Source organism: Mugil cephalus, chromosome 7 (assembly GCF_022458985.1).
Source record: "Mugil cephalus isolate CIBA_MC_2020 chromosome 7, CIBA_Mcephalus_1.1, whole genome shotgun sequence".
NCBI classification, from domain to species: Eukaryota; Metazoa; Chordata; class Actinopteri; order Mugiliformes; family Mugilidae; genus Mugil; species Mugil cephalus.
Genome location: NC_061776.1, coordinates 20,738,910 through 20,765,647, shown reverse-complemented (window position 1 = coordinate 20,765,647; position 26,738 = coordinate 20,738,910). Strand labels below are relative to the sequence as shown.

The 26,738-nt window shown below is 42.1% G+C and overlaps 3 protein-coding genes across 6 annotated transcripts; 1 reads left to right on the top strand and 2 right to left on the bottom strand.

The window, feature by feature from the left end:
* Window positions 1-3: 3 nt before the first annotated feature.
* Window positions 4-6,697, bottom strand: LOC125010144 (Y+L amino acid transporter 2). 2 transcript variants are annotated; one of them, XM_047588519.1, is made up of 11 exons: window positions 6,527-6,635; window positions 6,397-6,448; window positions 5,736-6,268; window positions 4,831-4,956; window positions 4,609-4,753; window positions 3,717-3,840; window positions 3,376-3,479; window positions 3,196-3,292; window positions 2,962-3,111; window positions 1,148-1,331; window positions 4-852 (listed from the first exon to the last, which is right to left on the bottom strand). In XM_047588519.1, exons 3-11 carry the CDS (start codon window positions 6,253-6,255, stop codon window positions 758-760), a joined length of 1,545 nt encoding a protein of 514 aa, XP_047444475.1. In that variant the 5' UTR covers window positions 6,256-6,268; window positions 6,397-6,448; window positions 6,527-6,635; the 3' UTR covers window positions 4-757. The 2 variants fall into 2 exon arrangements, with proteins under 2 accessions (XP_047444475.1, XP_047444474.1); XM_047588518.1 differs by lacking the exon at window positions 6,397-6,448 and having other exon boundaries at window positions 6,527-6,697.
* Window positions 6,698-8,474: 1,777 nt separating this feature from the next.
* LOC125010143 (receptor-interacting serine/threonine-protein kinase 2-like) lies at window positions 8,475-19,450 on the bottom strand. Of its 2 annotated transcripts, none has more exons than XM_047588517.1 (11): window positions 18,934-19,450; window positions 17,899-18,052; window positions 17,256-17,411; window positions 16,679-16,836; window positions 15,969-16,018; window positions 15,690-15,851; window positions 15,242-15,327; window positions 12,401-12,502; window positions 12,075-12,171; window positions 11,751-11,954; window positions 8,475-11,516 (listed from the first exon to the last, which is right to left on the bottom strand). In XM_047588517.1, exons 1-11 carry the CDS (start codon window positions 19,131-19,133, stop codon window positions 11,131-11,133), a joined length of 1,755 nt encoding a protein of 584 aa, XP_047444473.1. In that variant the 5' UTR covers window positions 19,134-19,450; the 3' UTR covers window positions 8,475-11,130. The 2 variants fall into 2 exon arrangements, with proteins under 2 accessions (XP_047444473.1, XP_047444472.1); XM_047588516.1 differs by having other exon boundaries at window positions 8,475-11,519; window positions 18,934-19,446.
* Window positions 19,328-26,166, top strand: LOC125010145 (sorting nexin-16-like). Of its 2 annotated transcripts, none has more exons than XM_047588521.1 (7): window positions 19,328-19,466; window positions 21,111-21,431; window positions 23,169-23,255; window positions 23,662-23,810; window positions 23,888-23,957; window positions 24,055-24,191; window positions 24,283-26,166. In XM_047588521.1, the coding sequence occupies exons 2-7, from the start codon at window positions 21,111-21,113 to the stop codon at window positions 24,521-24,523; spliced, it is 1,005 nt and encodes a 334-aa protein (XP_047444477.1). In that variant the 5' UTR covers window positions 19,328-19,466; the 3' UTR covers window positions 24,524-26,166. The 2 variants fall into 2 exon arrangements, with proteins under 2 accessions (XP_047444477.1, XP_047444476.1); XM_047588520.1 differs by lacking the exon at window positions 19,328-19,466 and adding an exon at window positions 20,521-21,010.
* Window positions 26,167-26,738: the final 572 nt, after the last annotated feature.

Sequence of the window (26,738 nt, the reverse complement as noted above, 5' to 3'; positions counted from 1 at the left end):
AAATGTGATGCAAAAGATATTTGCAGTTTAATCAAAATACAAAATGATAAAGAAACACAGTCCGTCCGTAGCAGTTGCACAACAAACCACAAACACGCCACATGTCATATAACTGTAAAAAAAAAAAAAAAAAGGCTCAGGTTTTAAGAGGAGAGTTAAAAACAACATGTAGATAAGCCGATAAAAATATGTAACTAAAAATTTCAAAAGTGCTTTGTTTCAGTGTTGCTTTTCATATGATCATATGAGGGGGAAATTGTGATCTTTGAACTTCCCTCACTTCAAAATAAATGAGAGAAAACGTCAAAAGACAAAATCCCACCATGCGCGCAACACACAAAGGAAGCGCCTGAAAGAAGGCCGGCCCGGGTGCGCCATCTACAGGCTAAAAAAAGTGACTTCAGGTTAGTTCTGCACTCATGTAGCATTTCAGACTTACTGTTGGAAAAGGTGTTTATAGGAAAATGTCTCATTGAGAATAAAGTGTCTCTCTACATGAGACAGGCAGCAGCACAAACTACTGCTCATCATCACTTCAAAATGAAGTCTTCACACACACCTAAAAAATGAAATCTGAGTTTCAGTGTCATATTTATTCAGTAGATTTATTCCCGCTCTCAGTTTCCCATACTCTTCTCAGAGTGATTTGAGCTGCTGGGACTTCTTTTTGTTAGCTAGACCCAACAGAGGTAAACGTCAAAAATGTCGTCACCCTCCAGCTCGACGCTCTGTCAAAGCGAGGCTTTTCGTCTGCAGCTCACTGTGTTTTAGTGCCTGCTTGTATTTCATCCTCGGGGTCGAACTCAGTCAGACAGCAGTAGAGCAACTTCTGGGTGCACCTGGTGGCAAAGGCTGAAGGAGGTGAAAGGAGCGGATGTGGAGGAGGGGTGAGAACAGACAGAGGGAGTGGAGAGCTTAGTTACAGCGGGCCGACAATAAAAGAAGATCAATGAGGTGATTTGACAGTGAAATAAAATCAAGTGGAGCAGATGTTAGGCAGCATGGAAACATGGTGTAAAACCTGTGTAACAGACACAAAATAAATCTAGTATGATGACAAATCAGAGTTCAGTGTGTAGCAGATAGTGAAATAAGTTACAGCAGGATCTATTATTTCTGTACGTGGACATTTGGGTCCAACTCTTACTGTTTAGTTTGTGTATGAATTTGGGCCTCCTCTCCTCAGGCAAGTAAATGGCCACATAATAAACCGGCACTCCCGACAAGGCGATGCCAATTCCTATGAGGGAATTGATGGTGTCTCCGTACAGAGGGACGATCACTAGGAACAGGCTGCACAGACAGTAGATGTAGGGGAAGAACAAGGTCAGCTGTGGAGAGAAGACACACGGTTAGTACCTCTGAGAATCTTTGGGTTTCAGACTTAAACGTCAGGACATGTTCATGTTATGCTCATCGGCGGAGTACATGGAAACTCACAAAGCTCTCCCCTCAGACCTATTGTGTTGAGCGCACGCAAATTGCTCACACACAGTGGGAGAAATAAGTATCTGAACCCACGCTGATGTTGTAAGTTTGCCCACTTACAAAGAAAAAGAGCAGTCCGCCATTTTCATGGTTGGTTCATTTTAACAGAGAGAGGCAGAATTTCAAAAAACACTCCAGAAGAGGGCGTGTTATATGAAAGGTTATACACTGATTTACATTTGATCAAGTGAAATATTTCATCTCCTGCCAGTCCGCAAGAATTCTGCCTTCCATACCGTGGCTGCGTGCCTCTGAGCCACACAAATTGGTCCTGTCACTTTAAGAAAATACTCTTAATCTGAACCGTTAGTTTGATCAAAAACCTGTCCACAGAGTCAGTGTCTTCCAAAGAGCTGTGAAAGGACACCAGGGACTGCACAAGGCTGGAATAGGCTACAAGAGCATCAGCAGGAAGCTTGGTGAGAAGGAGACAACTGGGTCTGGAGCCCCATGCAAGATCATCATGGAGAAAGGTAAAGGAATCAACCTAGAACGAAGGACTAGAGAAGGACTATCTGAAGTTTGGCAAGGACCATTTGAATGATTCAGAGAAGCATTAGGAGGAAACCACAATTGATCTCTTTGTCCTGAACTCTCCATGTTTGGAGGAAGAGAAATGGTGACTATGACCACAAGGACACCATCCCCACCGTAATGGAAACATTACGCTTTGGGGCTGTCTCTCCTCTAAGTGCATGAGATGATGTCATCACATTTAGGGGCCGATATGTAAGGCATGTACCGTATAATCTTGGATGACATGCTCCCCTCCTCAGCCAGAATACTGAAGATGGGTCATAGATCGGCTTCATCACAATGACCCAAAAATATACAAATCAGGGCAACAAAGGAGTGGCCCAAGTGGCCTAGCCAGTTTCCAGACCTTAATCCTATAGAAAATACAATGGAGGTGGAACTTGGAGTTGACAAGCAACAGCCTCAAAACGTCATTGATTTATAAATCATGTGTAAAGAGGAGTGGATCAAAACGGTTTCTTCACCAGGTACTACGCCTTGTTTTGTTTGAGGATCAAATACTTATTTCACTTGATCAAACGCCAATCCATTTATAAACCTTATGCAATGTGTTTTTGTCTGGACTTTTTGTTGATCTCTTTGTTGGTCTCCCTCAGTTAAAACAAAACTACCATAACAATTCTAGACGGTTCATTTCTTTGCATGGGGGCAAACTTACAAAAAATCAGCTTGGAGTCAAACACTTACTTCCGCTGTGCACGGTCTGTTTACTTGTGACAATAGCATCTTTTCACTGAAACATGTACCACATTTTATCTCAGTCATCTATTCACTACTATTCAGTCACCTATTTTGTTTTTCTGGTTCCATTTCACTCCATGCGGTCTGGTGTGTGGGCAAATAGAGGAAGACCGTGCAGTAAAAATAAGCTGAAACTGTATGTTGGAACAGGGGAAGATAACATGTTTGCTGAATGGATGAAAACAAGGATCAGACCTTGACTGGCCTGTGTCTGTCCGGCTGAGTTTTCCTCAGGTAGATGAGGCCGGCCACAGAGAGACCCACGTAGAGCCAGTAGCTGAAGCTGAAATAGTTGATGAGCTGGAACACGTCCTCCACACACAGGAAGATCAGGCCCATTAACCCCTGCGGCACAATGAGAGGTGTTGCAAGAACATGCACTACCAAACCGTGAAGCTCTTTGAAATCTTTTGGGAGGTGGTTTCTCACATTGAACAGCAGTGCAGGGACGGGCGTATAGCGCTCCATGTGGATCAGGCTTAGACTGTTGGGGAGGTGGCCCTCTCTGGCTCCGACATAAAACAGCCTGATCAATAAAGTGGATGGTTAAAAACATCCTAATCAGTACGAGAGCATAAAGCCAGCACCTGTTGAGTAGTTTCTGTTTACCGTGAGGCAGCAATGATGGAAGCATTGAGTCCTCCATAGCAGGACATGGCCACCGAAACAGGGATGATCCACTTGAACGGCCCTAAGACTGCATTTCCAAATGTCTGTGTGGTCACAGGGTTCGTTACAACTTCTACACTCTACACAAAGCAGGCTGATCAGATCACAGAGCCTGTCACTACATTGTCATGCAGACCATGCGTGCTGCGTTTCCTTTAATTTCAGCCGTCCTGTTTTTATCTCCGAGGTCAAACGTCTTGGGTCAACCATTTCTAAGTAGAACAGGACTATATTTAGCAGCAGAGTGCGTCGTCTAGCTCACTTGACTGTTTGCGTCTTACCACAGCAACAGCGTCACTGGCCAGCAGAGAGGGCATGTCTAGAACCACATAATACGCCACGTTGGTCATCAGGTAGATGATGGTCACTATGGGCATGGAGACGGCGATGGCCAGGGGAAGATTCCTGCAGAAACAACAGCCGAGCAGGGCAGTTATTGACTCACTAACAGGCTGCAACAAACAGAAACAAATGACTTTTACTAGAGCTGAAAAAACAGCAAACGTCCATTTGCTCAGGTGCTGATTTTGCAGGTGGATAGGATAACAGAATCACAGTGTAACCACAGCTCGTACTACATTTCTAATTCTGTCACATTTGCATCTGCTGTACCACTTTGAGTGTAAACGAATCTGAAGCTACATTTTAAACTTTCATTTATTAGTATTAGCATTGGTTATTTTAGCTCGGTGGAAGAAGCAGCGTACACAAAACATATTTATCATTATTTTACATTATGCCGTTTTGACTCCCCATAAGTGATAGTCCAAGGACTGCAGTTTATTTTTAGCTCTTTTTTTTTTTTTGGTCCACTCCACTCCTAAATTAAATGTCTGCTGTTTTAGCTATTTCTCAAAGCAACAGCTGTATCTGGAAACAAAGATACAAAATGGTGAGCTGAAAGATGCCAAAAAAAAAAAAAAAAAAAAAAGGCGGGGAAGAGGGGAACTGCGTGATTAAACAATAATGTAAATTGTAGCAGGAAGTGATTAGTAATAAGGCAACAAACGCTAACCTCTCCAGACCAGTTTCAGGTTTGAGGACTGTGACTAACTTTTACTGGTAGTCTTTGCTTAATCTACATGTTATCAGTCAAAAATAAACTGTAAGCAGATTTGTCACCAGTGAGTAAAAAGCAGTCAGCGTTTCTGTAAATATGACTGTATCAGTCACCGTTCTGGATTCTGAATCTCCTCAGTGACAAAGTTGAGTGTGTCCCAGCCGGAGTAGGAGAAGAGAGCTGAGTAGAGGGCCAAAGCTATGGCTCCTGGATCTGTGGAGGAGCCCTCGAAGGTGTTCTCAAAGCTCTTCGTTTCCCCTACATGGAAAGAGTTCAGTCGGATTTTAAAGCACAGGGTGTGTTGGTTTTTATTTTTTTCTTGAATTGACACTTACCAATAGATATTTTCAAGATTCCTATTATAATGATGAGGAAGAGCGCCATAAGTTTGGCGTAGGTGAAAATATCCTGGACCAGAGTACCCCACTTCACATAAGCGCAGTTAATGAAGATGAGCATACCTGGACAAACCACAGGATTAAACAGAACTGAATTATTGAGCCATCCTTGCATATGTAAAATTATACACTCAAGGCTTTAAGTGTAGCTTCAGCTTTGCTGATAGACCCTAGACACTATCCCAGACTCTCTCACACTGCTCTCACACATGGGCCACATTCAGTACGTGGGCACAGAGAATGAAATTTATGAGAGCAGCTCGTATCTCACAAGCACTGCTGCTCTCTCACCTAAATAGCACTTCTGCTTACTACAGGCAAGCAAAGACAAAGACAGACTGTAAACCGCAGTGGTATTTTTCACAGGACAGTCTAACTATAGCGGATGTCTACAGGGTTTGGTATTAGACTGTGTGGACAATGTGTGAATGCGCTAATGTCTTCTTGATCACTTTTCTTGTTGGGTTTAAATTAGCGGTAAGAAACTCTAAATACAGAGTCTGATTTCAGAAGGTGACACTGGATCACAGACATACATCATGTCCCTTTTATGCAGTTACGCAAGTTGAATCAGTGTAGGATTGATGCCCAACAACACAAACGATAAACGGAGCTTAAAAGGTTGTGATGTCATGAAGAGATGTTTTTATCAAATGTATCTTAATCTGTTTGTTTAAGGCTTTTTCAGTGAGCAACTGTGAAACTATTCTCAAGACAGGCCAAGCTAATATCAAGACCTGTGGCCTAAAAGAAACCACACTATAAGGCAGTCAAATACATTTTTTGCGGGTGATGCTGAACTTCCTCTCACACAGTCATTCATAAACAGGAGTGTTTCTTACAGAGGCAGGCTGCAGCAATGAGGCGGACTGCATCGTACGGCGGCTGGCATGTCGGGTAGAAAGACTCCACAAGATAGTTGGCAAAAGTCAGTGAAATCACAGCCTGGCTGGCGGGCTCGATCAACAGGATGGACGTCCACAGACGAATGAAAGCCAGGAAGCCGCCGAATGACTCCAGGATGTAGGCGTAGCTGGCACCCGACTTGGTGATGGTTGTGCCGAGTTCAGCGTAGCACAAGGCCCCAAACACTGAGAAGATGCCTCCGAGAGCCCAAATAAGCAACGACAGTCCATAAGAGCCGCTGTACATGAGTACGCCTTTCGGAGAGACAAAGATCCCAGAGCCAATCATGTTGCCAACGATGAGGCAGATCCCATTGATGAGAGAGATTTCCCTCTTCATCTGCATTTTCTCTTCTTTGACTCCATTTGGAGCCTTTAAGTCTTCCTCAGACGAAACCCGTGAGCTTGGACATATCGTCTGTGACATTACCCCAATCTTCTGCCTTAGTTCTCCCATTATGCCAGTGGTGCTGATGTGGACATGACAGGAAAATAATAAGACAAGGCTGTTAAAATTTATGTTAAATAAACAAGTCCAAACTGAAACTTAAAACTAGAGTACCACTAGAGTAGCACACAGGTATTGTTGAAGCCTTACTGTTACAAGGAAAGGTCATGTCCATGCAGCAATCACTTGCCAACATTCTTCCCTTTAGTCAGATAATTACTATAGTTAATTTAAGACACAGGGCAAGACAAGTGTTTTAAAAGGTCAATACTGAACTTACATTGCTTTCAAAAAGATCAATAAGTCTGTTTGTCCCTCTGAACATGTAGAGTCTCTCTCAGGTCGGTGCCTCCCTTCTGGACGACCTGTCTGACACTGGTGAGATCACATGGAGAGGCAGCAACAGTCAGTGTTGCAATCCCTCCAGGCCAACACAACCACAACGTGTGTTTTTTCCAGCACCAGGCACATCGCACTCTCGTGTTCCCCTCTGTGCTATTTTCAGAGACAAGCAGGCCTCATTCCTGCTCCCTGGAAACCTTCAAAAAAATAAGACCGAGAGATCCAGGCTGTTTCTGAGCCAATGTACAGGATACAGTTAATAGACGGTGTGGCACGTGCTATGATGTGAACTGTCGTAAAGCATACTGAATACGCGGGGATTTGACCAACAGCTGTCACTATCTGTCAGTACCTCAGACTGGTTGTTATGCACGTGGACGCATTGAGAGACAATGGTCCTCCTGGCACAGATATGTAAAAGTCCCCACCACTAAAAAGGGCGCTGTGAATATCTTCTATCAAAAATTAGTCTGACATCAACACAACCTGAACGAGACCGTCTGTGAAGAGAGAGCTAAGCCAAAAGGCGAAGATCTCAATTTACCGGACGATCTACATTCCAACATTCACCTAAGAACTTTATGTAATGACTGAAAGAACAAGATTGGTACAAGCAGCCGAAACGAGTTTCCTCCGCTCTAAGGTCCGCAGCCTTAGAGCTAGGGTCAGGAGCTCGGACATAAAGGGAGGAGCCCAGAGTAGAACCGCTGCTCCTCAGTGTCGAGAGGAGTCAGTTCAGGTGGTTCGGAGGGCCTGGAAATCTTCTGGAGGAGCTGGTGGAAATGGGCAATGACCACAAGCACATTTCCAATTATGTAGCAAAATGGCTAAAGGACCACAAAGCAGAGGTACCGGAGAGGCCATCACAAAGCCCTGGTCTCGGTTGAACAGTAAATTTGTGGGCAAAACGTGTGGGAGCAAAGACGACAGCAAAACCTGACTCAGGAGGTTTAAGAATTTATAGGCAATGCTAACAAATACTAAGGGTATGTAAACTTCTGAACTATTGGGAATGTGATGAGGGAAACAAAAGCTGAAATAATTCTTCATCTCTCATTTTATTCTGACATTTCGCATTCTTAATATAAAGTGGTGATCCTGTCCAGGTGGCTACTCATATCACTTCAGTGTTGCTATTGGCAGTAAAACTGCAGTAAAATAAGTATGCAGCTCTCTTTTAAGAATGGTTTTGTCCAAAGGCAAAGAGAAGGAGGACACCCAGTTTCTTTAATCTCTTCCTTTTTTTTGTGCCTCTGTTTTGGTCATGTCATTGTTGAAGATCATGTCCTCCTGTCCTCTTGGTTTCTGTCGCCATTAGCTCATCATCATCTTTATGTCCACCAATCTGTCACACCATTAAAACCACCTTCCTAATATTGCGTAGGTCTCCCTTTTGCCCCCAAAACAGTTCTGACTCTGAGGTTCTGTAGTATCCGAACAGGTTAGTAGAGGAAGGGAGCTTTCAGGTCCTTTGGGCGGAGGGACAGGAGCTAAGGGGATCCGGTTTGTTCCAGTACATCCTGCAAATACTTGATCTGTTTGAGATCTGCGTGGGTTGGAGGATGGGTCAACACCTTGTGCTATTTTTCACGTTTCGGATGAGGGCACTGCCTTCAGTGTTGTTGCTATGGGGTGGGGGTCCCTGGTGAACAACAATGTTTAGATGGGTGGTACGTGACTAAGTACATTACATGAAGGTCAGGATCAAAGGTTTGCTAGCAGAACATTGCCTTTTAACAAGACGATAATGTCTTTTACTTCCCCTGTCAAGGGTTTTAATGTTCGTGTATAGTATGTGGGTGCATTTTATGAATCAGCTGTTGTAAAGGACAAAATGCAGCCCTTGAATAATTGTAGATTTAAAAGAAATCAAGAAGAAAGCAGGCTGAAGTAAAAACAGCGTAGCCATTTTAATGAAGAGTTTGATACATTTGAAAAATCCATTGAAATCACAGCTACACATCCACAGAACTCTCTGTTACACATTATTACTGTTTGATAAACTCACACTGATAGTGACATGGGCACTAAATTAGGCCAGTATTCTGAAGAAGGCATTGCTACCAATATCAAATTAACACGTCACAAAAACAATGTTTTCAACATCATAAGATCACGGATGAAAATATATGTATATATATAAAAAAGATGAAACATCATCTACAGTACAAAATATGTTACAACATATTCAGGCAATCAAATGTGACTTTACTCTTGATATGCATTTAGAAGGCTTTTGTACGTTACTAGAGTTGAGACCAAAAGCAGAACATGAGGCACGGTTTTCAAAGACAAGGCCCAGCAAATGGAAGCATATCGACCTCGCTCGGCCTTTGTGTTAATATTTAACTGACACTTTATCATGTGTACCATTTTTCACAACAGCGTCGTAGTAAGAAGCGCCTGCTGTGGCTCACTTCCCAAGGTATAATCTTAATTATACAGAACCTGTGCATTAACACAATGAGTGCATTTACTGCATGTATAGAAAAGAGAACCGGGCGAAGGTTCGTCTGTGGTGGATGTATAGATAACGCAGACAGCATATGCCACAGCTACAATATGGCAGATTTAAGCACCTATTTGAAGAAGTGGTGGACAGTGATGAGGGTGACAGTAAAGCTCACAATAAAAAGATACATGCAAACATATAAGCTAGAGCTAAAATGACCTGTTGATGAATCAGAGTGTCAAAATAAAGTGTCTTAAATGGAATATCTTTGGATTAAATAAAATCAAAAATGCTACACTGGACTTCGGGGGACAACGAACTGCCTCCCTCTTTTACCCTTTTCTATCGCTCAATTAATGATCGAAAAGAACCATACAGCTCTACTCCACATACAAACCACAGACTGTGTATAAGACATGAACGCAGCCACAATTATATCATCCACTGGTTTGTGGACTCCAGTCTGGTTTTTGGCTGTTGTTGTCTAGGTTTTAATCTGAAGTTAGCAGATTTAAAGAAGAGGGAAGAGCTGGGGAGCAGCGAGGGGTGTCTTAGCATAATTGCCTAAGTCATATTTGAACGATTTTGGAAAAAAAGAAAAAACACAATTTCTAACAAGGAGGCTCAGCAGCTACACTCATCATTATGATACACCCTATGTTACAAACACATACATAACAATGAAACTGAATTAATTTGTCGATACAATGCTACAATGTATTTTGGAGCGAATATATGTGACACTGCATATGTGCGAATGAAGTAACAACGAACCTTCGATCAGACAGACACTTTTATCTTTATAAATAAACAGGTGCTACTGTCTCATAAGAACATGTTGTGTCTCGTACTTAACAGTACTATGCCTTACTGAATGTAATAAGTCGGTGTTTCCGAAAGAGGAGACCTGCTGTTTCAAGCAGCTACAGTGTAAAGACTTTAACGAATAAGGAGTAATACTTGGAGCGGAGTGATTTGCTAGAAACAAAGCAGGTTTGATTATTTCCATTCATGAACAGCAGTCGTCTTATGACGCAGCAGAGCAGGTTTGTAGGCTGAAGTGTGAAAATGATTTTGCAATCAGCTCAGAGTCCATGGAAGAAAAATAGCTCTGGAAGTATTCAGATATGTCAGGAGTGGACATTACTAGGAGTACTGAGAGAAGAGGCCAATACTGAGGTCACCATAAGAAATCAAAAGTCAGGCCATCTTGGTCCACTTTTAATCTAGACGCACACACACGTCCCTCTCATTCTGGGTGTTGCATTACATTACAGTCTCCACTTCCTCTTTACACCATAACCCGGCGTCTCTCTTTAGCTCAGCAACAAAAAGAGGAGGAGGAGGAAAAGAACTCAAATTGACGAAAACTTTCCACATAAACTTTCACATGACCAGAATGACAAATGATGACCAATATGACCAAAATCACTCATTGCAAAACTTCAGCAGAATTACATGAAGCTGTAAATGCTCAAGAACACTTGTTTGAAGTAACACTTAGCTGTATTTTGGGGTTGATTTAATGCGGGCTGTGTGCTTTCTCTGTGTTGCTGAGAGCTGCATAATTCCCTTAGGCAGTTAACAACACCACTCAAGTGAAACAATAAATACAAAATACTTAAAAGTAAGATTAATGTAATGGGAATTAAATTCGTTTTTTATCATCGCGGTCAGCATTCAAAAATGTCTACACACAAAACACTGGTCTAAATAAAAGCAACGGTATTTGGAGAGAATAGGTACTATGGAGCAAAATAAGTGAAACCCTGCAACACATCCGATCAGACTGGAGAGAATATAAATAAGTTACTTTATTAAATCCATAATATTTTAAATAAAATCACTGACTCTGATTCAACAGAATAAAACCTTTAACCTCTAGTCGATGTGTGGATGTTAACTTAAATTTGTACCTTAACACTTTTTTTGCTCAACCAGCCGTCCTCCTTCTTTCAGGGGTAAAAGGCCGACATGAACCTTGGAGACCGTCTCGACGACAACGGAACCGGCAGGTGAGAGTAAACTGTAGTGTAAAGCTGGCGCAGTCTGTGATCTGGATTGTTCCCATTGCTTGGCCGCAACTGCTGCTACACGTTCCTGGGGATATTGTAGGACATGGACAGCGGCGGTGAGCTGGGCACGGGGGCCGCGGTTGGCGTGGTTATTTCAGGTGGGTACGGCTGCAGGCCCATCTGCTTGTTGTCGTGCAGCTTGCGGACGACGATGCGGCAGAAGTCTTCGTTGTGCCTGTGGCAGTTGTCCAGAAGCTGGCGGACCTTGGCGGTGCGCGTGGGCTGGTGAACCACCAGTTCATAATCCTCTCGCATGAGCATGGAGCGGGCCAGCAGGGCGTCCAAGCTCTGGTTCAGACAGGCCTCGGTCATCTGGGAGACGATCTCCTCGCGCCTTGTCGAGATCCACTGAGCGATGGGACCATGTATAGGAGGGGAATGTCTTAGTGGAGGAGAGTACTCTGCTACAAGAAAGAAGAAATATGTTAAAAACATGTGATTCAATTGTTATTCTCGACAACTTAAACCCAAATTCAGAAATCAAGAATTCGGTCTTTATCGTGTTTGTAAGATAACTTGGATTCACATAAAGGAAAAATAAAAAATACAGGAATTATGTGGGTCCTGAAACACATTAGTGCTTCCAAAACAGGTCAACCACACAGCGTCCTCTATGGTCCATGCCGGTCACGTACCTTGACTGCTTGGCTCTTGCTGTTGAGGCTTCGGCTTGAGCGTCATGTTTTCCAGCCTGGTCTCACACTCGGTGCCAGGCAGTATGTTTAAATCATTAAAGGGCCTGGCACTCTGGTAGCCGTTCAGATTGTTGGCTATGCAGTTGTCCTTCAGAGACTCTGGAGCCTCCAGAGAAGGAGCGATGAATGATGATGGAAGCACATCTACATCAGCGGGAGGGCAGACAGAGAAGTGTGATGTGTCCATTAAAGCGCACACTACATAGAGACTCACATAAGTGCTTTAATCTGGTCTCGGGGGCGTGACGTTAAATGTCTCGTTACCTTTAGAGGGTGCAGTGTTGGTGCTGGTGAGGACGGCTGGAAGAGATATGTCTGTGTCCTGGGAGGAACAAGACCCAGATCCTGAGCCGGAGCTCTCCTGCAACAAAACAAATCGGAAAGTTTAGATTTAATTAGTTTAAAATAAGAGAAACTGGTTATCTTCACCGGGCAGGTAGATTACTCAGACTTGTTTCGTGACTTTTACTTTGATAGTTCTTAGACATATTTCAGACATTTCAGAATACATACATTGAGCACATCTGTCAGTAGACAGCCTTTTCGCCCCCCTTTATCCTGAATGTGGGTGAGGATGAGTGGGTACTGACCTGCCAGGGGCCGGGTCTGTCCTTCAGGGTGTTCAGAGATCCCTGCTCACTCCTCTTCTCACACAGCGGCTGAGCCGAACAACAGCCGGATCTCCTCATCAACTGCAGAAGACACAGGGCGACACCAGATATTCACTTACACATCCTTCAACCACAACATTAAAACCACTGACTGGAGAAGTGAACAACAATGAAGATGATCTCATTACAGTGTAATGTTCCTTTAGGAAACCCGTGTCCTGTTATAGATGTGGACGTTACTTAGACTAGTTACTTAGTCATGTATCCATCGTAAGCACCAATAGCAGTGGACAGGGATTAGAATGATACTATCTATCAGTATCTGGTACTGACACTGATAGATAGTGACCACTGCTGTCTAGGATCACCCCACAGGAGCTGTGGTGTTGGAGATGCTCTGAGCCCATTAACTAGCCATCAGGGTCTAGCTGTTGTCTTATCTGCTCAAATCCACACCTGTTTCTCAGCTTGAGGACAAAATCATCACCTGCCGCCTAATGTAACACCAACAGGTTCCACGAGCAACGAGACAAACAATGTCAGTCAACTGAACAGTGGTTAAGACCTAGTCATAATGTCATGGCTCAGTAGAAAAGGACAAGTTCATGCAAACGCGGTTATTGTAATGAGTACAACAATAGCATGAACAGAACAATAACCAACTAGGGTTGTTGAATTATACCGGCATTGATGATACTTGTGGTATTAAAACATGAAATTTTAATACCATGTTAAAACTCCACATATGATAATAAATCCGGTGCCACTTGAACACAGTGTGTTTATCATCTGCCCCCGTTTTCTTCCGTTCTACTCTTATTTTGAGTGTAATTCATCTCCTTAAAGAGAGAAAAGGACGTGAATAAAGTTTAAGATGCATTTCCTGGATTTCGCTCGTTGATACTGCGATAATATTGTTATAATGTATAATCGTGAAGTGGAAATCTGATATCGAGACAGCCCTACTATCAACTACGATCAGTTAAGAAACAAAATAAACACTCCTTTTGTCATCAAAGCCTTTAAAGGTCATTCTGCGTGTGCCACTACACTGTACTTGTGCCTGGCGGAACAATGAGGAACAAATACTGGTCACTTTCTAGATTAATCATTCACACACCACTTGTCTGTTCCTTTTCCTCTCAATCGAGCCCATCTAACTAGCAAACAACAGTTTTCTTCTTCAAACAGTTTTTAACTGGAAACACTTGTCTCACTCACGTGCAGACACACACAAATAACACCGGAATCGAAAAGAGGAAGTGACGGACATTATGAGGTAAATTCTCTTAGTCATGGTAAATTTTAGACTCTCCCAGATTACACACAGTTCGACTTTTAGATCCCGTCGTGTGTTCAATTATTTTATTCGGCATTAGTTCCTGAACAGGGGGATTTCTAGATCAATGTGAACAATAGCTAATCCATCTGATTCTAAATGACTCAACCGAGGCCTCTACCAACATCCCCAGGTTGAGTTAGCTCAGGAAACTTTGTTGACTGCGTTTCCCCCAATTCTCATAATTCATTCCTTGATTAGTTTTGCATTCGTTGTGGCCCTCATGAGTGTGGCGCTGGGTTTGCCCAGTCGGGTTATCATAATAATATTAATACTATCAGTTCAGGGAACTGCTCTGCAGACACAGAAAGGAGAGATGCTGGATCCTGTCCTCATTTTAAAAGGCACATCTCTGACAGTATCCACTTGTTATCACTGCACACCGAGTGTAACAGAGATACAGAATTAATTGATTATGAATGTGGGTGTATGGTCTGGCCTGTGTACATTTTCATATTTCAGTTTTAAATTGCAAAATAACATAAAAAAAAGAGAATTTGATTTTCGGTTTAAAAGAAAAGCAGAAGCACCTGTTTTTTCAGCAAGTAATGGCAAGATCACATGCCCCGGGCCCACGCCTGTGAGAGAGGCCTTGTTTCCAGATGGGGACTACTTCCACTTTCATTGAAAGAAAATACTGCTCGTTTTTTGACTTCTTCTACTTTTATTTAAGAAAGTTAAGTACAATATTAACTTTCTGCTTTTCATTTTAGACTACAGAGAAAAGAAGAGTTTCTTTTTTTTGTTTATTTTTTTGTTTAAGACATAAAAGTTAAAAAAAAAAAAAAAAAAAAGGTAACAATTGTTTTAATAGTTTTCGTTTCTGATTTTAAAAATAAGCTTAAAATACCAGAAAATGCACAGGGTCATAGTCAGTATATCCTCTGGTATTTTTCCTTTCAGAAACAGGGAAAAAATGTGTGGTTTGTGTTTTAATTTTGAAAGTTAAAATGGAAATACATGTTGTTTTTCTTTTATTATGATCTAAACATAATAAAACCATTTTAAATAGTGGCTCGAATTTCATTTTCAATTTCAACTAAAAAAAAAGAACCCCTAGAAAACAGAAACCAAAAAGATCTAACTTTTCAGGATGTGGTTATTTGCAAGGCAAGAGCTGCACTGCACTGGTGCTGTGCAGACATATGAATAAAAATGATGTGAAATGATGAAATGATGCTTGGACATGGAGTAATGGAGTAGTGTACTGTGGTCACATCAGCTGGCCATGTGTTTCAAGTTGATGGGAACTGATCTATTATTTATTGACTATATGGCTATAGATATGAAACAAGACCCATAGATAGAAAGATATTTAAATCAGCATTTTCATATATATAATATTACACAATTGGCTACTTTAGAGCTACCACAACCAACACAACCTTTCTAAATCCCCAACATGATCTTTTGGAGGCTCCATAATAACATAACCGGAAAAATAACGTAAAAAAAGGAACGTGACCAGACTCCTTACTGACCTTTGACTTCTTGATCTCCAGCACAGCCTCTAGGAAGTCGATCTCGTCAAACTTCCGCACCATGGGCTCCAGCTCAATCAAACACTCTGAAATGTCAGTAAACACATCACACTGTTAAATCTAGTCAACAATGCAGCACATTTCCATGTAGCTGTTTCAGTTTCAATCACTGTAACTTTAACTGCAGATGAGGCCAGAACAATAACTGGTGATTTCAAACAAATATCAGATTTGTATTTAACTACAGTCTACCAAACATTTTTCATACTGATCTACTGATTTATGGTTGGTTCATGATGATGTTCATGAAAATCCAATAACCTCGCCTCCAGTTTCTTTACAATGAATGTAATCCCATACTATGAAAAGGGTTGGACTAGTCATCTGAGTACGTGGAATCTGTAATATTGTGTCAGAAACCGATGCACAGATGTTTCTATGAGCTTACTGAGGAAGGAAGGCCGTTCATCTGGGTTCGACGTCCAGCCGCAGGTCATCAAGTTGATGAGAGTTTCTCTGCTGGGGATGTCGGGGGACAGGCTGTCCACGCTGGTGTCAGGACGCATCCCACGCAGCACGCTGAACATGATCTGCATGGGGTTGGTGACCTCTGAATACACACACAGACACACACACACACACACACACACACACACATGTCAGTAATTCAAGCGAGAGAGAGTGATACTAAAGAGCCAGGAGCTTGACATATTCAAATAAAAGCTACCTTCAAACGGTATCTGCCTGGACAGCACCTCCCACATGATGATAGCATAGCTGTAATGGCAATGACAAGGAGAGAAACTGTTAAGGGAATCAGACGTACATCGTTGCTTTCTACCGGTAATCCCCTACAGAGCTGGGGGACTTTGAGACGAGCTAACCGGAGGGAACATTTTGAGGAAGGGTGATGACTGATTGACCTGTTGCAACAATACATACCTTTTACCCAGAAACTGAAAAGATTACGTGATTCACAGGCCAGGCGCTCCTTCACACACACTCGGCCACAGAGAAAAGTGGATTTCTTGTTTTAAACTTTTATAACTATTGCTACTCTCCCTCTCTCCCTCCCTCTCTCTCTGACAGATTCCTAGAAGCAGACCATTACAGGCTAGTTTTGTCTGGCACGTACAACAGATTTAGTCTTTGGCACATGCCCCTGCAATGTTCTCTTCTGGTATGCTAACAATCCGACCCCATGTTGGTACATTGTCTCACCTTGTCAATCAGGAAAACCTTTTCTCGGCAACACTGATTTCTCTCATCAAGAGTTTCCCAACGTGACAATTTGAGCTTCATGTACTTGCAAATAACACATTCATAAATAATAAAATAAACTTTTGTTTCTGGTACCAAGCTTTCCCCCTGACTAAGGATGAATGAAGACTATCCATCCTATTTTTAATGACTGGTTTCGGTCATTTGTTGCCTCACCTGTACATATCATGTTTCACATCGGCCCGGCGGCTCTTGGACGGTTCATACTCCTCTGGAGGCATGTAAATCACTGTGCCCCCCATCTCTGTGGTCTTGGACCCTGAGCCTTTACTCACAGACAGCTGCCTCCACTTTGAAAGACCAAAGTCTGCAATCTGAAGAGGTGAAAAGCAAAGCATGTGCACGACGAACTGTCAGAGGAATGTAGACAATGACATATGCTTACATTTTATTTTAATTCTAAAATCTATTTAAATAATTAATATCTAAATTTTATTTAGTTGATGTCAAACTGGTTCATCAATCTCAGTGGTGCGGCAACACTACAGAAAGGCAGCACTTTTCCTATTACATACTGTACTGCAATAAAAGAAACCATTTATATTTGACTTAGAACTGGTATGCAAAACCACTTAAAATATTTTTTTTCTAATTTTATTACAGAGATTATTTTTTGCTGCCCTGCCCACACACATTTTCAGGTGACATAAGAGAACTAGATATAAGGAAGCTCTTACAGTAAATGCTCTAGTTTCTCTGGCACTCATACAGGTCCTTTGTCTCAGATGCATACCTTAACATGAAATTCACCATCCAGCAGTATGTTCTGTGTCTTCAGATCATGATGTAACAGAGGTGGGTTCATGTTATGAAGGAAGTTAACCCCGAGGGCAATCTCATACAGAATCCTCAGGCGCAGAGGCCACGCAAGTGCTGGGTACATGTCCTTCTGTAGGCAGAGGCAACCAACAAGGCAGAAAAGCATTATTAAAAGCAACAGTGTAAGTAGAAAAAATGGGCTAGGGTTAGGGTTAGGGTTAGTTACTAAACTAGTGAGAACAACGCTAGTGCAAGTGGGAATTTCCCGGTAACGTATCTGTCCGCAGCTCTCACTGTTCGGCTTTTCTTTCACTAACTGTTTTAAAGTTTCATCAGCCTGTGAATACTTGTAGTTTTCACTTTTGGTTCATGGCTCGCTGGCAGGAATTCCTTGGGAACACAGTGAACAATAACCATTTCTGCAAACTCCCTACACAAGGCACATATATAGAAACAGCGGACGAACAAAGGGGCTTTCACTTCACCCATTTCTGCAATTAGAGTCCAAAAACAAAAGCTATGAAAGTCTTCAATCTGTGACATTACCCCGCAAGGGGAAATCAAACCACTCTATAATATGTGTGACAGATCAGTGACATGAAGTTGCTTGTGGCTACCTCGTGGAGCAACAGATCCAGAGAGCCATTGCTCATAAACTCTGTGACTATGCAGAAGAACTCGGGCTCGTTGCAGATGCCAAAGATCTGGATGATGTAGTTGAACCTGGCTTTGTGAAGCACCTCAGCCTCCTTCAGCAGGCAGTTCCTCTCTCTGAAACGCAGCCAGTGATAAATTCAGACCAACTGATACAAAACAACAACAACACAATGATAATATTCATGGATGGTGAGTCATACCAAGGGGTCATACCTAAGGAATAACCCTTTTACAGTTGACTGCTATCAGTGTTTTATCAGCAGTGATACTGTAAATCTAGGTCAAATCGTTCCACAGCTTCTACTGTGCTCAGAATGACTGATCACTGCATGGTTACATGATGTCATAATATCATAATATGATCTTATAATCACATCATTACACAGGGTAATAAGGGCTCACAGAACCTAAAATAACTCCAAAAGAAAGTTTGCAGAATAGTTCATAAAATGTAGAAATCTTGAGTGGCTGCTATTCAAGACTGAAGGCTTAAACTGAATCAAAACTTGCGTTTGTAAAGAAACTTTGTCTCCATATCAAAGTTATTATCACCACAGAGCAGTAAGTAGTAAATTTGACGTAAACTCAACTGATGTGCTCTTATGTTGCATATATTCTACCAGACAAATGTTTGACTTGTAGTGCACGTGTTAAAGAACGCTTCCCATTTTTGATTTTTTAAACTCTAGTATGATATATATATAAGTGTGACCGACACCCTCTGAAATCCTCCATTGGTGTATGTATTTATAATTTAAAACAAACACTCAAGTTTAAAAGTCTGTCCTCTACCTAAAACAGCAGAGGACAGAGATCATGTCATCCCCGGACGGATCCTGCAGCTTCTCTACAGACAGGCTGACATGTGGTATCAGATACGTGTCACACTGTGGAGGAAATGCGTTCTCTGTGTAATTTTACTGGAATAATACAATGTCTGAATGTGCGTGTAATCTTTAAACAACAATAGATGGCCACACGAAGTTACGGGTTACCTTTCCCCCACAGGAGAGTCGAGCTTCAGGCATTTTATGGCCACGGTGGTCCTCCAGTCGGAGTGTTGCGCCTTGAACACGGTGCCGAAGCCCCCTCTGCTCAGGTAGTACAGGTCCGTCAGCTTCTGGTAGGGGATCACCGGCAAGGTGCTGGTCAGGCTGCCCATGTTTACACAGCCCACAGCCGCGTGCGGCTCCATAGCAGTCTGTGAGTCTTTTGCTGGGAGCGTCCGTGGATTTGTCGTGTTCTGGGTCAGCTACTGAAAGCAGAACTGTCTCTTTTGCTCAACGGAATGAGGAACCTCACTCTCTCTCATTTACACGCATGCCATAATGTCGCTGACTGCTAGCAAGCTAAGCTAACGTCAATGTGGCGGAGGAGGAGACCGAGAGAGAGGCGAGGATGAAACGCCGCGCACCCAGCAACCCCGGTTAAACGTAGGCGCTTTCACGTCCGTGTATCTTGATATGCTCTTAGAAAACCGGCTGTCAGCTGACTCACAGCCGGTGAGCTGCGCTGTCATTTAAGGCAGGTGGGTTTGTTGTTGCTAATGACGACACATTTCCGGGTTTTGCGTGATGCGTTCAGGCACCCACGTTAATTTCGCTTTTTAATAAGATATTTGTTTTCCAGACAGCCACATGCATGTAATTCAAATTCTGAATTAAACATGTAACTGAGTCGAGACCTGAAATGACGACGGAGAGTTCACATGTTTTTTGAATAACTATAACATCTGTCGTAACCTTGAGTCCACATTTAGTTTCAGTTTCGCTGGACATCTCTCCTTTGAAAAAACTCAGTTGTAAACATTGAGGTTTCGACACGTGGGAATTTCCCAAACCAGGGGCTTTCCTTGTCAATGTCAATAGTTTAAAATAAAGTTAGAAGAGATGAATTAGGAGAATTAGAGGACCTTACACACGCGCGCGCTCGTACACACACGCACACACACACACACCATACACACACACGGAGTATTGTGCAACAGTTTGGCAAGTGTAAAATAATACTTTCGAGAATGTACTTTATTTTCAAGAATTAAGAAATTGCAGTGAATAAACAGAAGAGAAATCTAAATCAAATCAATATTTGGTGATTGAACACAGTTGAACACAGTTTTTGTAGGAACTCGGTGGAGTGGTCTTCCATGAAGACCACTGGCCAGACTTCTCCAGACAGTACATGGGTGTACCTGGGTCCCATTGGTTTCTTCGAGTTATGAGCTGATGGCTCTTCTGGACATCTTTCGATCTCGAAGGGAAATAAGCTTTATGTGTTTTCTTGATTGACCGCTGCATCTATAATCCTATAAAAATCCCTGTCTTTGTGCAACTGTACCTATAAGGATTAATGAAGGTTTGAAAGCAAAGGGTAGTAACACCAAGTATTTTGATTTAGGTTTTTATTTTGTTCACTCACTTTGCATTTTGTAAACTGATAAAAAATAAACAATCATTATTTATATTTTTGAAAGCAGATTAGATTAGATTAGATTAGATTAGATTAGATTAGATTAGATTAGATTAGATTAGATTAGATTAGATTGGATTCAACTTTATTGTCATTGTCATTACAGACCAACAAAATGCAGTTTAGCATCTAACCAGAAGTGCAATAAACATTAAGTGCAAGTAGGATAAATAGTGTGGTGTATAAGAGGTATGGTATAAATTGTTTTTATAGCATGTGGACAGTATGTACAGATATGTACAAGTGAGACCATAAGTTTTGCTGTACAAAATACATATAAAGTGAGCAGTAAGCAGTTGCTACCTAATGCTACTAATCTGTGAAGCACATGACCGTGCCTTGTACTGTTGTAACCTGAAGCCCTTGTAAAGCAGAGGGTGTCAACTATATAGTCTATGGTGTCAGCAAATCAGGTGGCATGCTGTAACTACTGCTGTGTGGAAATTACACTACTTACCTTCTGTTTCTGATGAGCCAGCAAAAATATCAACAAGACAGTTCCTCTTCAGCGCAGTTAAGGAAAGTCAGACGTAAGGCTGAGTTTTGATGGTTTCGTCATTTTTGCAGGTCTGACACACAGGAATATTTTTGCACTGATCTGGTGTGAGTATATTACACTATGTGTGTCCTTGTGTGTTGCTGTGTTTGTATGATTTCGTTTTATGTGACTCCTGACTGCCTGTAGTCTTCCTCATCAACACAGATGGCAGTCCCCTTTGTTCCAGTCCCCTTTCCAGTGGACCGGTTTGAAATCAATAGACGGTCCCCCGTACTTACTAACTCCTCATCCACAAAACGTGAGACCTCGCCCCCAAAAGGAAATTCTTTGGTGAGAGGACATGGACGCTGGAGTGGTGGAGCTGGAAGTCCTACTCTCGATGAGAGCTGTAGTAGAGGAGGCCCATTGGAAGGGTCACCCACACTCAGAGAGTGTGAGGGGAACTATGTGGAGAACTGGGAGGAGAGGCCCATCACTCCTGAACTGATGGGCCATGAGATCCTGGAGGAGAGGGCAAAGTTCACAGTAAGAATTTAAAGAATCTGGTACAGTATTTCATGCGTTATCGTAGTAAAAAAAAAGTTGTTTTACCACACACAAAACGATTTTAAGTAAACCTTAAGTGTCTTGTTTTTAATGCAAATGTGTGCATAATCCAGGTATTATTCATATTGTGGGGAACTAAATCTGATGAAAAATGGAAACAGGATCCACATCATGATCATTAAATCAAAGATTAGAGTCAAACCAAGTCTCCTGGAAAAAGAAAAGTCCAATAATGTCCTCTGAAGTTGTGGATACATACTATACTAGGTAGTGAAATGTAACTTAGTACAGTTATACAAGTGTTATACTTGTGCACAAAGGTGCTTTACCTTTCAAATTCACTGTCACTTCATACTAAGACAATAATAAGATAAATATTGAATTCCTCTACATTTGTCCGACAGCTTCACTTACTGACACAAATGCCAAATCACAATTATTCGTACCACTGTGGTCCAGAGAAAACCGCGTACCTCGAAATGTGGTGATTTTGAGTGTATGAAGGTTTAATTGTTCCCCGATGGATTGAGAAACAATCCTTCTTAGGCTAAAAAAAAATCTCTTTAGAAACACTAAATAGAGGACAAAACTGTAAACTGCCTGTTTTACAGACCTCACTAAGAGACCTGTACTTTTGTTTCTCACTGGACAATACTGGTACATTAAACTAAGAGTGTATAACCGCTCAAAGTTGAACTTGAACAATTACAGCAGTAGAAGGCAGCACACACATATATATATATGTATATATATTATTATGTGTGCTGCCTTCTACTGCTGTTTAATGTACCAGTATTGTACATACATGTGTGTGTGTGTGTGTGTGTGTGTGTGTGTGTGTGTGTGTGTACTGTCACAGGACACTCAACCATTTGTATATTTGCGAGGAACAGTCCTTGTTTTGGGGAGATGTTGGCTTCAGGATCAAGACTTGGTTTTAGGGTTCAGTCACTTGGTTGAGTTGATCAGGGGTTTGGATACGGAGGCTCGGGAATGTGTTTTGTTAATGAATGCCCTCACAGATGTAGTAATCCCAAACGCGTGTGTGTGTGTGTGTTGACTGCACAATAAAGCAATTCAGTCACAGTCATGTGTGAGAGCATGTGAACATGTTTTGCAACATCAGTTGCACTTGAAATTCCCCATTTTCAGGAGGAATAAGAGCAGAGAAAAAGGAAGGTGAAACAGCTGTTTCATTTCAAAATAAAGGATTTAGCGTCCACAATTTGCCCTCTGTGTTCCGGTTCAGTACTCCTTTGTGATGTTCTTAGTTCGCCAAGAATAAAACAGTGAGTTATTTTGCTGGCTGAGAAATTAAAAAGCCTTTCTTGTTGAAAGCTATTTGTGAGTTCTTCTAGAAAAACATCTCATGAAGTCAGAGTTGCCTTTTATTGTAAAATGTGTCGCGTATGCAGAGTATAATGACGACTTCAATAACCATAAAATACATATGTTTTAGACCTCATTTCACAAAGTATTACACAGTGACTAGAGCGTGTTAAATATTTAAATTTGGGCTAGATTGTCCCAGTAAACACTACTACTGCACACTGTCATCACATTGGATGTATTAGAAGACGAAGGGGGTTGGGTACTCTGTATTATTGGTGCGCACACACACCAGCACCTTTAAGTCGTGGAGAGAGTGTGTGAGAGTGCAGCTCGCGCTACATGTTCCTCTGTTCTGACCTTACACCTCAGCGATCTCTGTCGTAGGTTTATAAGATCCTGGTTACTGGAAGTCAAGGAGACAGCTGGGTAATCTTCAGAAGATACACCGACTTCTGCAGCCTCAATGACAAGGTGAGAGCCCATTGTTCACCTCAGCAGCAACACTTTAGTAAAGTGACCCACTATTAGATTGTGAGCAGAGACGCTGATGGCCTTCACGTTGGACAAGGACAAATAATAGAGATTGTGAGTCAAATGATCATTATTTGCTTTTTTTTTTTTTACACTTTAAGTTCAGTGGACAGCCTCAGGGCCTCAGCGGGGTTACAACAGTTTGATGTTTCAAAACATCTGCTCCCGTTTATCGCACACATTAACACGCGTTCAATCTTTTTCGAGTCCATCGACACCTCACTGTGTTGTGACTTGTGGCATCAGGAGGAGCATCCGACACATTCGACTTTTGCTGCTGTGCTGCTGTTGCCACGGTGATTCTACTTTCTGCTTTCTCACTTTTTCGGTTATCACTCTGGTGCAGCTTAAAGATCTGTTTCCTGGAGTTCGCCTAGCACTGCCCCACAAGCGCTGGTTTAGAGACAACTATGATGAGGAGTTCCTAGAAGAGCGCCAGATCGGACTGCAGAACTTTCTGCAGAACCTGACGTTACACAAAGATGTCATCCGAAGGTGTGTTGTAACCTTTGTTGTATCTCACTGATCCATGCTTGATTGTTGACCTTTCAGTTAATCCTGTTGTTCCTTAGTAAAGCTGTGAGACGCTTTCTGCGCTTGGTCGACCGTCCGTGTCTGTTTGACAGTCTGGAGGAAAGTCGGGTGAGTTCATGTTTTTCACAAAAGTATTGTTTCAAGGGCCAAATGTCCAGACTGTGGCCCGGTTCAGCCACCGGCTGCTGCTGTTTTTGAAGTGCAGGCGTTTTGCGAGACCCTGGATGAAACCAACCACCGTCTTCAGAGGGAACTGTTGGAAAAACAAAGAGAGGCCGACACGTTGAAGAAGATGGTGGAGGAGGCGGAGAACCGCTATGACCTGCTGGTGAAGAAAGTCAAGTAAAAATCATTTTTCATTTTGCACAGGCTGAAAACCAGTAGGGTATTACATGGATTGTTCGCTGTTCTGACCAGATTTATTTGCACGCAGATCCCTGGCACTTTATTCGGAGAGGTGTGAGACAGCGGTGACGGACGCCAGGCACAGAGAAGGACGCACAGATGTGAATGGATTTAAACAAGAACACACAAATGGTGACAAAGCTGAAAGCAGAGGGTATTCTGTCACAAAGGACAAAGTAAACATCTCTGTAGCAGCTGATGTCTCTGAAGCTGGTGTCTTAACCATGTTCTTACCAGAGGACAACACGGGAACAGCTGATTCACCTTGAAATCAAAGGACATAAGCTTTGGATAAAGGATACTAGAAGCATTATGGTGTTTCATTAAAAGATGTCAGTCATGAGAACCTCAAAATATCCAACATTGTCCCAGTATATTATTTTTCCCTTGAGGCTTTGCAGATGGTTATTTTTGAGTGTTGCAGAGAAATAATTTAGAGGAGGTTTCTTTGTTCCTGTTTTTTTTAAAGTACCATGAGCCTGCAAAAGGAAAAACCTGCAGCCAGAAGGTGGCACTGTAATACAATAACACTTCCTCAAAGAAAAGCATCTGCATGTGATTGAAAAGGCCTCCAGTAACCTAATGTCCTTGTTTTGCTCAAGGGCATCTTTTTAAGAACTTGAGCGCACAGAAAGAGCAGAGGAGAGATGCTTCCCTCCCTGGTAGTGAATCACAGCTCAGCATCAGTGAAAGGGCCACAGGTCTGTGTGTGTGAGAGGGAGCTTCAGACCCATTTAAGTGAAACCTCGTTCATGCCAGGTGCATTATCAGACTGAAAAGCCACTTTGGTTCACTTCACTAATTTTTTTTTAAATCACTGGCGTAATTACAGATGTGTGCACTGCTCCATTGAATTCATTTGCACCAGCAATGACAACACACAGTATGAACAACTGAATGAGAGCTGCACACTAGAAGAACACCCCAGGAGACGTCCACATCATAACAAAAACACAAAAACCAGTACAAAAAAAAAAAAAAAAGGAATAAAGCTTTAACGAGTTGCAAAAAAAACTCAAGCAACTCCATCTGCTTTCATTTTTTACCTGTTTTAGATATTCCGCGATCTGGATGATTGAGAATCTTCTGAAGTATGATAATCAGTGAAAAACCGACGTGAGGCTGATGTGATAAGTGGATAATCACTTTTTTACACTCTTTCGGGAGAGTATTTCTTGATTGCTGAATGCAGATGTTTTCCAGTGTATGGTTTGGCTCTGCAGACAGCAGTGCTGATAGGTTAACCAACACTTTGATTTGAAACTACTGGATGGATTGTCAGAGCACTGATCCCCACGTATCCCACTGAATTTTCCTCTAATGCTAACATTAACGTGATACTTTTGGCTTTACGAGAGTGACTTTAAGGGCACACTGTATGATGTATCCATTAGACTTATCTGCAACCTACCTCCCAGGGATCATGTGTAACTCAATATCCTGCACTCTTGTTTGTACCATGTGTATATGCTTTATCAAGATCCAATTTATATGCTTCCTCCTGCTGCTCCCCTCCCTCTTCTCACGCTCTTGTTTCTGTCCTGAGTTCTGCTCAAGGTTTCTTCCTGCCATCTTAACGCTGGCTCAAAGGCTTTATAATTGGTATCCGTCCCGGAAGGGTTTCTGTGTAATTTGAGCTGCTTATGTGATCATTAGTGTTAATTTTGATAACCTCCTCGGTTAATTTGTCAAGCACTTGGTTTATGATGAAATGTCTGCTGATGATGTAATGTTATGTAATGACTTTAAGACCAGAAGTTTTTTTCTTTCTGAAATCATTCATGAAACCAGCCAGATGGTGAGTCATTCAAGTACTTCACTACCAGCTGCCCATTAGAGGTATACTCAGCTTAATCAAACATCTGTATTTCATACCTGATTAGACTTGTAATAAAAGCCCACTGCAACCTCGTGTTCACAGACAGTACGTATTATACACACACATATATAAACATATACTGAAACTGAAAAAACTGAAAAAATCACATCCTCGGATCTAGACCCACCACATATACAGCGGTGCAGTGCAGAGCAGCGTCAGAATGATGGAGCACCGTTGTGGATTTGGATTTTTCATCACTGAGGTTTAGGAAGGAGGTGAATCGGGAATTTTACGCACGAACGCGCACATGCATGCACACACACTGAGCTCTGATGCATTTGTTAATCTGAACTTAGACTCTAAAGTTTCACACACGACTCACATTGCAGTATCAGGAGTCCTAACACCTTCCTGGAAGGTAAAGTTCAAACCATCACTCAGCACATACAAACCTGAGAAAGTCTGCGTTCTATCAGCCTTGGTGCTATCATATGAAAAGAAAATCTTGAAACAACATCCATAATACCACCTATACTCTTTGGCTACTTTGAAGCTGCACTTCAGAACACGGTGTCACCGACACACATGATTTTGGTTGTGGAGACCATAGGCCAAGGAGCCCCCGGGGCTAAACTGAGCCATGAGCCCCCGCTGGTGTGCAT

Coding starts and splice junctions, on each gene's coding strand:
- LOC125010144 (XM_047588518.1), bottom strand. CDS start 6,255: ATGGGAGAACTAAGGCAGAAGATTGGGGTAATGTCACAGACGATATGT. Junction 3,841..4,608: donor GAGATTCAGAATCCAGAACG/GTGACTGATACA, acceptor TTGTTTCTGCAG/GAATCTTCCCCTGGCCATCG. Junction 3,480..3,716: donor CCAGTGACGCTGTTGCTGTG/GTAAGACGCAAA, acceptor GTGACCACACAG/ACATTTGGAAATGCAGTCTT.
- LOC125010143 (XM_047588516.1), bottom strand. CDS start 19,133: ATGGAGCCGCACGCGGCTGTGGGCTGTGTAAACATGGGCAGCCTGACC. Junction 12,503..15,241: donor TGGAGATCAAGAAGTCAAAG/GTCAGTAAGGAG, acceptor TGTCTTCTGCAG/TTGATGAGGAGATCCGGCTG. Junction 12,172..12,400: donor ACAGACCCGGCCCCTGGCAG/GTCAGTACCCAC, acceptor GTTTTGTTGCAG/GAGAGCTCCGGCTCAGGATC.
- LOC125010145 (XM_047588521.1), top strand. CDS start 21,111: ATGGCAGTCCCCTTTGTTCCAGTCCCCTTTCCAGTGGACCGGTTTGAA. Junction 21,432..23,168: donor AGGAGAGGGCAAAGTTCACA/GTAAGAATTTAA, acceptor TCTCTGTCGTAG/GTTTATAAGATCCTGGTTAC. Junction 24,192..24,282: donor CTGCTGGTGAAGAAAGTCAA/GTAAAAATCATT, acceptor ATTTGCACGCAG/ATCCCTGGCACTTTATTCGG.